Source organism: Mesitornis unicolor, unplaced genomic scaffold (genome assembly GCF_000695765.1).
Source record: "Mesitornis unicolor isolate BGI_N332 unplaced genomic scaffold, ASM69576v1 scaffold33923, whole genome shotgun sequence".
Taxonomy (NCBI): domain Eukaryota; kingdom Metazoa; phylum Chordata; class Aves; order Mesitornithiformes; family Mesitornithidae; genus Mesitornis; species Mesitornis unicolor.
In genome coordinates this window covers 37770-47958 of record NW_010177234.1, presented here as the reverse complement: position 1 = coordinate 47958, position 10189 = coordinate 37770, and the positions used below count along the sequence as shown (strand labels likewise).

The 10189-nt window shown below is 46.7% G+C and overlaps 1 protein-coding gene across 1 annotated transcript; it reads left to right on the top strand.

Annotated features, from left to right (window-relative positions):
- The first annotated feature begins 6 nt into the window (after positions 1-6).
- On the top strand, positions 7-2357 carry HSPA2 (heat shock 70kDa protein 2). The gene has a single exon (XM_010182012.1). The coding sequence runs from the start codon at positions 68-70 to the stop codon at positions 1970-1972; it is 1905 nt and encodes a 634-aa protein (XP_010180314.1). The 5' UTR covers positions 7-67; the 3' UTR covers positions 1973-2357.
- The last annotated feature ends 7832 nt before the right edge of the window (positions 2358-10189 follow it).

Genomic DNA, 10189 nt, shown 5'->3' with positions numbered 1-10189 from the left:
GCAGACGGTAGCGAGAGAGGGTGGTGGGAGACGCGATTGAGGAGCTGATCAGAGGAAACCCGTCGTCATGTCTGGCAAAGGGCCGGCCATCGGCATCGACCTGGGCACCACGTACTCCTGCGTGGGGGTCTTCCAGCATGGCAAAGTGGAGATCATTGCCAATGACCAGGGCAACCGCACCACGCCCAGCTATGTGGCCTTCACCGACACTGAGCGCCTCATCGGGGATGCTGCCAAGAACCAGGTGGCTATGAACCCAACCAACACCATCTTCGATGCCAAGCGTCTCATTGGCCGCAAGTATGATGACCCCACGGTGCAGGCTGACATGAAGCACTGGCCCTTCCGTGTGGTGAATGAGGGGGGTAAGCCCAAGGTGCAAGTGGAGTACAAGGGTGAGGTGAAGACTTTCTTCCCAGAGGAGATCAGCTCTATGGTTCTTACTAAGATGAAGGAGATTGCTGAGGCCTATCTGGGACGCAAAGTGCAGAATGCTGTCATCACTGTGCCTGCCTACTTCAATGACTCCCAGCGCCAGGCCACCAAAGATGCTGGCACCATCACTGGCCTCAATGTGATGCGTATTATCAACGAGCCCACAGCAGCTGCCATAGCCTATGGCTTGGACAAGAAAGGTACGCGGGCTGGGGAGAAAAATGTGCTCATCTTTGACCTGGGAGGGGGCACTTTTGATGTGTCCATCCTTACCATTGAGGATGGCATCTTTGAGGTGAAGTCCACAGCTGGTGACACCCATCTCGGTGGGGAGGACTTTGACAACCGCATGGTGAACCATTTTGTGGAAGAATTCAAGCGCAAGCACAAGCGCGACATTGCTGGCAACAAGCGAGCGGTGAGGCGACTGCGTACGGCTTGTGAGAGGGCGAAGCGTACTCTCAGCTCTTCCACGCAAGCTAGCATTGAGATTGACTCCCTCTACGAGGGCATTGACTTCTACACTTCCATTACTCGTGCCCGCTTTGAGGAGCTCAATGCTGATCTCTTCCGTGGCACCCTGGAGCCAGTGGAGAAGGCCCTGCGTGATGCCAAGCTAGACAAGGGCCAGATCCAAGAGATCGTGCTGGTGGGTGGCTCTACTCGTATCCCCAAGATCCAAAAGCTGTTACAGGACTTCTTCAATGGCAAAGAGCTCAATAAGAGCATCAATCCTGATGAGGCTGTTGCTTACGGTGCTGCTGTGCAAGCAGCTATCCTTATGGGTGACAAGTCTGAGAATGTGCAGGATCTGCTGCTGTTGGATGTCACCCCTCTGTCCCTGGGGATCGAGACAGCTGGTGGAGTGATGACCGCTCTCATCAAGCGCAACACCACCATTCCTACCAAACAAACTCAGACCTTCACCACCTACTCGGACAACCAGAGCAGCGTCCTGGTCCAGGTGTACGAGGGTGAGAGGGCTATGACGAAGGACAACAACTTGCTGGGCAAGTTTGACCTAACGGGCATCCCCCCGGCACCTCGTGGAGTCCCCCAGATCGAGGTCACTTTTGACATCGATGCCAATGGTATCCTGAACGTCAGTGCTGTCGACAAGAGCACGGGTAAGGAGAACAAGATCACCATCACCAACGACAAGGGTCGCCTTAGCAAGGATGACATCGACCGCATGGTGCAAGAAGCAGAGAAATACAAAGCGGAGGATGAAGCTAATCGAGATCGGGTGTCAGCCAAGAACTCCCTCGAGTCCTACACTTACAACATGAAGCAGACAGTGGAGGATGAAAAACTGAAGGGAAAGATCAGTGACCAGGACAAGCAGAGAGTGCTCGACAAGTGTCAGGAGGTGGTCTCTTGGCTCGATCGCAACCAGATGGCTGAGAAGGAAGAGTACGAGCACAAGCAGAAAGAGCTGGAGAAACTCTGCAACCCGATAGTCACAAAATTGTACCAGGGAGCTGGAGGGGCTGGGGCAGGTGGCTCTGGTGGCCCGACCATCGAAGAAGTAGATTAAAGAGGACTGAAGTATAGACTGGTTTATGGACAGTCACTCCATTCTTTGCTTTCTATTTTTTTTTTCTAACGTTTAAGGAAAACGTCCTTGCCGATAACAGAGTTTATTCTGTTGGGTGTGTATAAAGGCAGATCTGTCAGCTTGGTTTTGATAAAAGGGAAGGCACGTCCTGCTTTATAAGGTTAGTAATAGACAAGTTTTGTTAATTCAGACACAGCTGTTTGTACTCTGGATGTTTGTTCAAGTGTCTCTTCTAAAGTAACCACTTGACTGCTGCAGTTGACAAGTTTCAAGTTATGCATGAAAATCTTTATGGAAGATTAAAAAAAAAATGCCAAATTTGGCTTCTGGAAATTTTGGTAATAAATAAAACTTTAAAGCAAAACCTATCTTCCTCCTCTCTTGCTAAGGGGCAGTAGTGGGGTGGGTGGGGGGTGGGAAGGACCTTGGCAGTGTCTGTGCCATCCCTGCCGGGGCACCCTGTCCTGTCATGGGTGGGTGCTGGCAGCCTGGTGGGCCCCCGAGAAGGCGCTTTGAACAGGATCGGGTCTGATACCGTTTCGGGGCGGTGGCTTGCCCAAATGCAACCCAGCCTAGGGAGCCAGCTGGCGGCGGGGGGGTGCGCTGGTGTCGCAGACTCCGAACACCAGCGCCGGTGTGAGTGTGACCCCCAGCACCACCACGGCAGGGGAGACTTCCCTGAATTAGGGGTGTTGGTTTTGGGCAGGACTTGCACTTCATCTAGCTATGGGAATGTGGAGCAGCTTGTGTTCACGTTGCTGGAATAAAACAGCGGGGAAATAAGCGCAACAAAAATAGTCCTGCTTGGCAGACGGCTGGGCTTGATAACACAAGAGACCAGCTTGTGGCCAGCTGCGTGAATTGCGGAGTTGTTCTTGGGCTGCTAGCGCGCAAGTTGAGCTTTCAGTATTTTACTGAATATGGGGTTTTTTCTGCTTCTAAGACCATCAAAAGTACAGCTTCCCAGGACACCCTGAGAGCCAGGATACTGAACTTGATAGAACAGGCAAAATCTGTAGCAGTTAAACTTGTCTGGCTTTACTACAGACCGTCTCCAGGGCTCTTCATTTGTTTCAGAAAGCAAAAAACCCTGCATGTTTAGAGTCCGAGGAGCTGTGAATTAATTACCTCTGCCTGACGACATGCACATTTTGGACTGGCTTGTCCTTTAAGGGAAAAAACTGCGGAGCAGTGGGCAGCTGAAGGGAATAATCTGAAGTGTTTTTGTTTGGTGGCTCGTTAGTAAGAGGGAGCGTGGGTGTGCTGGGAAATGAGGCAGGCGCTGCCCTGCTGGCTTCTTAAGCTGCAAAGAACTCTTAGGACCCCGATTCCCTAAGCTTGTAGGTGATGTACGTAAAAGAAACGTGAAAAAGTATTTTGTAGACAAAAATAAACGTGTTTAGTATTTAATAATCAGCACAAGCATGAAACTCTGGTTTACTGCATTACTTCTGGTTTGCTGGAGCACTGACTGTGGGTTTCTCTTTGCTAGCTACAGAAAGGGGTGATGTATACAGGACCCCTGGGAATAAGCAGATACCATGACTTTTAATTTATTTTTTTTCCTCAGAACTAATGGGTAAATGCGTTTATGAAGAGCAGTAGGTAATCTGTAAGGGAAAACTTGTTGCTGCAAACTGTAATACTTTGTCAGATGCTTTCTTCCTAACCAAAATCCCACTACTATGGGATGACAATAAGAGCTAAGTAGCACCCATGTTCGTTGTAAATGCAGGTTAACTAATTTTTCTATTAACTTGACTTCACCACATACATAGTTTCCTTTACTTTTCAGAGCTCAGTGTGCATTCCTCAGCGTCGCTTCTCAGTTATTAAACAATCTTTTGATGCTTTCCTCAAATGTCTTTCAGTGTATTGCAGAGCCAAGACAGCACAGTAGGTAGTTTGTTACACGCCTATGCTGTCATCTGTCCTCTCCCTCAGCCTGGCCTCTGCTGCTTTGTGCCTGTTTCAGCAGCGGGGCAGGCATGGAGTAACAGAGACCACGGAGGTGAAGTACCCATCTGGATGGTTAAAACACCCCAGGGGCTGAGGACATGGAACAGGTTAACACTGGAGTAATTGTATTTTGGTTTTTTTTTTCCTAGGAAAGGGACATATTTTAGTATGGACACACCTAGACTATGTGGTGGATATATAAAGGATGAGAAACTTCTGCTGACTTACATGATTGGAAAAAGTTTTGAAGTCTCAAGGAACAAAGTAGCCTTTCAAGTATGTGAGCGAGCCCCAGAATGCAAGAGGCAGAGAACTTGAGGGGCTCCGAGCTAGATTCCTTGCACTCGTTCACTCAGTTTATAAAACAAAGAATAACTCCGAGTTGATTTTCAGTATCTTGTGCTTACTGTAGAGTGAACTCTGATCCTGTTAGTGGAAACTTCCCACCGACTCCAGTGGATCTACATATTTTCCCTCAGTTTGTTAAAGAAATGAAGTAGATGACAGAGGGGAAAATGCTGCTCCTCATTTGCAAATAGGTGTATTTGGTGTGTGCATGTGGTTCTGGAGAGTAGTTGCACTTTTCAAACGAACTTGGCAAAGCTAGGGAAATAATCTTGTCTAAAATCTGCAGTTTCATGGCTTACATACTCAGCGTCTCTCCTTTGACTCACAGGGAAAGCCAGCTCCTTCTGTCAAAATCACGGGCCTGGGTTTCTGAACTTTGCTTATTCTTAAACAGGGCTCTGCAAAAGACCAAGCCCATAGGAAGGATATAAAGTGGTTATAACTTCATAGCACTTGTGTAACTGCAGTCTTAACTTTCGATGGCTTCTTTTATTTGCTGATCGAGTTTATATGGATAGTATTATTTTATATGGAGGAACACCCATAGCATTAATACTGGAGAATTTAATCACCCCAATTAAAACCTTTAAGTGCCTTAGCACCACACTCGTGGTGCAGCCAGGGGTGTAGCAATGCAAAGCAATCACTCCCGTGTGCAATGCAGGACGCCCAGCAACTTCACTGTTGCTTTGCAGGGGAGAGGGAAGAGCCTGAAAATGACAAAGCCAAAATCATTACTAAAATAACGTGCCATGTGAGAACCCTCAGAGGGAGTTGAGGACAAGAGAGCTGTCTGAGGGCACCCCACTCCGGAGCTGGAAAGCTGAGACGTGCTTGGACCAGCTGTGTCCGCTCGGCTGGCCGGGTGAGTCAGCCCCGTGCCCTGCCGAATCCAGAGCATCTGTTTGAAGTTCTGCACGGAGGGCTTGGGCTGCAGCCCTTCTGATACCATCATAGAGACAGGAATGAATAGATCCTGGCAGCCTTCCTTTTATCTCTCAAGAGACACTGCGTAGAGCCCTGCAGGCTGAGCAGCCTTTCTCTTGGAAGCTGCTGTCATTTATTTGAGAAGCTCTCCTTGGAGGTCTGGGGAACTGTGGGGCACAGCCAAGAGGAGACAGCTCGGAAGGAGATGTGGCATCTCAGGACTGCACCATGAATTTTGTCTTCCCCATTGCAAGCCACTCCCATGGATACATATGAGGAACAGGAAAAAAAAGGAAAAATGTTCAGAGAATTCACATTTCCAGTTGTGGCACTTACGCTAAATACAAAGGATCAGGTTAAAAAGCATGCAGTTACACCCAGCATGCATACTTAATTTTAAAGCTCTTTTTTTCAGTCTTGTCAGTGCGTTGCAATGTAATAGCATTTCAAGCTCTGCTTATTTAAAAGATATTTCACGTTTCTCCTCCTTTGCCCTGTGCCTGGCATGAGTTTCCCTTACCGTGCCCCTTTGGAAAGTGCACGGAGGTCTGATCACTGCCTACGTCAGGGACACTGTACATTGGCACATGGGAATCCTGTGATATTAAACCAGCAAAGCTTGTGGATGCCCTTACAGCAGCAAAATTATGTCTCTAGTTGTTCATCACAGGAAAGTTATCACCCCTCCCTACCCGCCAGCGAAACAAGTTACGCTGGTAAAGCTGCTTTAGCTCCCCTATGTGGGTCAGGTATCACATCTCTCTGCCGCTTCCTCCTCATATTTATGCAGGCAGAAGCCCATAGAGTAGACCTGCCTTTAGAGTAGATTTTGCTTGCAGCAGCGTGGTGATTATATAGTTGGTCAGGCCAGCATTTCCAGATGCAACCACATATTTCACTTCCACATATGAAACAGCAGTATTAAAAACCCCTGATCCACCCTTGCATGACCCATTTGCCTTTACTCTCTCCTGCATGAGTGGGGTGGAGACATAGACAAGCTGGTTCCTCTTGTCATCCCAATAACAGCACCAGCCAGGAATTTGAGAGAGAAGATGAATTTCCCTCTCAGAGCCAACACGTTTTTGGTAGTCTTTCTTTTAAGGAAAATCAAGAGCAATATGGGAAAATTCTGTTCCTTTTCCACTGCTGAAGATACTCTCTGCCACCATTCAGGAGCTGGTTCTGTGTGCTGGCCTGTACAGTTGACAGGTTGCTGCTGCATCCTGGACCAAGAAGCGTGAAGTCTTTCTTGCTCGTGCTGAGGCAGTAGTTAGCAGGACCTGTACCCAATCTGTTGGGGCAGTTCAGAGCGTCACTGCTGCAAATGGCTGCAGTTAAAAAACTATTTTGAACAGAATTAAGGAGAAAAAACACTTCCAGAAAGTGCTAAAGCTATGCATTTCAGCAAGACTCTGTAGAGAATCCCACGGGTTTAGGGGTCTTGGTTGCCTTGCTATTCACTGACAAGCATAAAGAGAGATTTTCTAACTATCAGGCCCTCTGAGAGCTGTTGCATGGTTGAACTGACAGTTTGGCAATCACGTCATAGCTGAAAGCTGCATTTCTTTTCGCCAGGCTGTGTCTAAGATGTAAACATTTATTTCCCATTTGGCAGACTCCTTATTTTCCTGCTGCAGACCTCATTCACAATGTGTGTGCAAACGTACTAATGCAGTCTGGTTAAAGACAACTGATGCTCACAAGTCCTTAGTCCTATCCCTGGCACCACAGGTGGAAGATAACCAAACTAGAAAAAAATCTAAGCTAAAAAGTCTCTGTAATAAACTGAAACCTAAAAATAAAGTTCTCTGCAATAATTACCGTCAGAGCTCAGAGAACTGAACAGAGAAGATATTTTCTATAGTACATCTATATTAAATTTTCACTTCTCCCCCCCCAATTCTATAGCAGGGAGCTGGTTATTACATCCTACAGAGAACTAGAAACTAGGCTGTGGCATTTTTGTTAAGCTCCATAGATTTCTGAGCATCTCAGAGTTGAAATCATACTTTTGAAAATACCTATTGAGTATGAGGTACATGTAAACACTTCTTCCTTTCTGTTAGAGGCATGTTAATAACAAAAGGTTGATTGTTAGGAGCACAAGGCAAATGCCTAGCTGCATGAAAACAGCTGACAACTGCTGATGTGCAGTAATCTCATCTGATAAAACCATGCAGAGGGAATAATTGCATGAGGATTTCAGTGAAAGAATGTGCAGCTGGTTTTTCTGGCTTTCAAAAAGCAGCCTGTGTTCCCGTGAGTGGTGCTGGGCAATCATCGCCTCCTGATTTCCCTTAGACCTTCGGTCTGGACTCAGCACCTAATTCTGCCCTTGCCTATCAAGCACCTTTGGCCGGTTTGCCTCTGTGGATGTGGTTGCCACTGGACACGGGAGGGAGGCAGGGCTCTGAATCCAGGGCAAGGCTGGTGCTGGTGTCCCAGGAAGATGACGCCGTGAGGGGACATGGTACCTCACCAGGAGCTACAGTGCAGCTATCGAACTGCCCTTTGCTTTGAGTGACCCAAGGGATGGGATCATGCAGCAGTGTTAACGTGAAAACAGTGAAAATTGCTGAAACAGAAAAAAAAAAGCTTCAGTTTTGTAGAAACCTGAAGTGGAAAACCACACCAGTGCTCATAGTTTTTTGCCTAAGGATGTGACTTATTCCGTTCATATAGCATGATCCTGTCTGTAATAAGCAGGCAGAAGTACTCGGCAGGTAAATGGCACAGCCATGGACTAAGCATTAGCCGCTGTGAAACTGAAATCTGCACTTGTGTGTCCAATGCAAACAGTTGTGCACGTTCACAGAGGCCAATATCCCCAGAGAAATCAGGGCTGGCATGCAACTGCCCCTGGGAAGAGAGGAAGAAATTCGTATGGTGGGGAGGGAAGGCAGAAACTTGTCACAGCAAGAAGAAACAAGAGGCAGAAAAGAGGTGAATGACTGGATGGTGAGTCAGTGATGCTTTTGTTGAGTTTATGCAGGTGTTTATTTTCTGGGTGTGATATCTGAATTAAACATCAGATATACCTAAAGAATGGATACGTATGCGTACTGTTGAGTGTTCTCAGCTACTGGGACACACATGGACACACAGGCACCACAAGAATCACTGAAAGAAGCCTATTAAAGCTGCAAGGTCACTTATTCAGAATTATGACCATTAGAGCAAGCTTATTTATTCTTTCTTTGTGCTTATGCATCATAATCCAGGTTTTAATTACACAGTAACAGGGGTTTTTTTTGGGTTTTGTTCTGTAGAGCACCTGCCTCAGCCAGTGCACACAGTGGGCAGTGTGTGCTCTAAGAAAGTAGTATTTCCCAGCTCAATAAACACCTTACTTGCTGTGTGCTGTTCAGCCCCAGCTCTGCAGAAGAATTGTCCCTTAAGATGTTGCCTGTGGATCTCATCACCCTGAGTGCTTTGCAACTTTAAACACTTAGCTTTCACCCCTGAGATGTGTATAATTCCCACAGAGAGAAGGTGATAAAACCAAACACCAAAAGCCAAATGCATTCTGTCTATTATGGGGTCTTCTACTGGAAATGCCAAGGAACTGGTTATTTTCAGACAGATTAGTATTATACACTTCTTGGACTGTTCAAAGTGGAGTTCCCATTGGCTTCAGTCACAGCTGTGAATACCTAGTCCTGCATTTCAAACTTCCATGAATTGGGAAGTTGGAGTGGTTGCATGGGGGTTGGAGTGATCTGCCTGGTATTCTGAGACTGAAGCCCATGTGGAAATCAGTTTCCCACGTAGCCTTCAACTGCTTCAACCATTAAACCTTTCTTTCACTTCTTATAATCTTCTGACTTACTCATTTTATAGCTTCCAACTCTTGCAACAGCTGAAGCAGGGATCTAACAGACACTGATCTCCTCTGCTACGCAGTGCTTGGTTTTTAATTGTTTTTTTTCAGACTGATGTCCAACACGGTGGGATGTTTGGTACTCACCTCTGCACCCTTAGCTCATTAAATACTTGGTCTGATCTCCAGCAAGCAGTTGGTTAAGGGTAGTGCAGTGCTGCATCCGAGCATCCCAAGTCTCCTGCTCTGGTCAGTTAGACCCAAGGTTCCCTCTAACAAGGTGGCCCTGACCATCTGCCACATGTCCTTTACTTCTCCCAGTTTTTTGGCACGACTTTTGCTGGACTCAAGATGGGCCATTGGTCTCCTGAGGTTGATGACAGCCCCGCTCTATAAAAATGAGTGGATGAGCCATCAGTTCCATAGCTCCCACTGTCCCCTGATGGGGAGCCTGTTTCTATGGCACTGCCTGGCTGCCATGGGTGAGATCTGAGGTCGTTCCCAAACCTGCTTCTCTCATCCTCTTAAATATGTAACTTGGCTGCCAAGTCACGGATATGTACTTGGCAGCCTGCAATAGCAACTGGAAACACAACATACACAACACAATTGAAAAAAAAAAGAGAGATAGCTGTGGAGAACAGAGCCAGAGCTGAATTTTTAGGCTGATTTGAGGATCCTGCTTAGCTATCCAGGGCATGATTGTGTTTGTATGGATAAACCTTTACGGAGTACCTACAGGAGAAAAGTGTTTGGAAGGCTGTGGAAATGGGGGGAAGTTAGGGACAGGTTGTTTTATGGAGATTTTCTTTCCTCACATTGTCTTGTCCATGTGTTCTTCCACGTGGTCACAAACATCTGAACATCCCAGTGTTGCTTTCAGGAGTATTTTCCCTAGTTAAAAACTATTGAAAAAATGAGTGACGCCATCTCTAAGAGCTGAAAGCATAGGAAATGTTCCTTCTCTCTTACCGAACTGACCTGTCTAAAGGTCTTAGGTCAGATATTTTAATCTCTTCAAAGAACATACTGGACTAGTGCAGCTGTACTAGCAAAATTTTCCTAGATTGTGGCTGTTTTTCACATTATAGCTGACATGATCTATTGGGAGGTGTGGTCCTCCCCCTTATATTTCTCTG

Bases quoted from the DNA above. Each gene is read 5' to 3' on its own strand.
- HSPA2 (XM_010182012.1), top strand. From the start codon at position 68: ATGTCTGGCAAAGGGCCGGCCATCGGCATCGACCTGGGCACCACGTAC.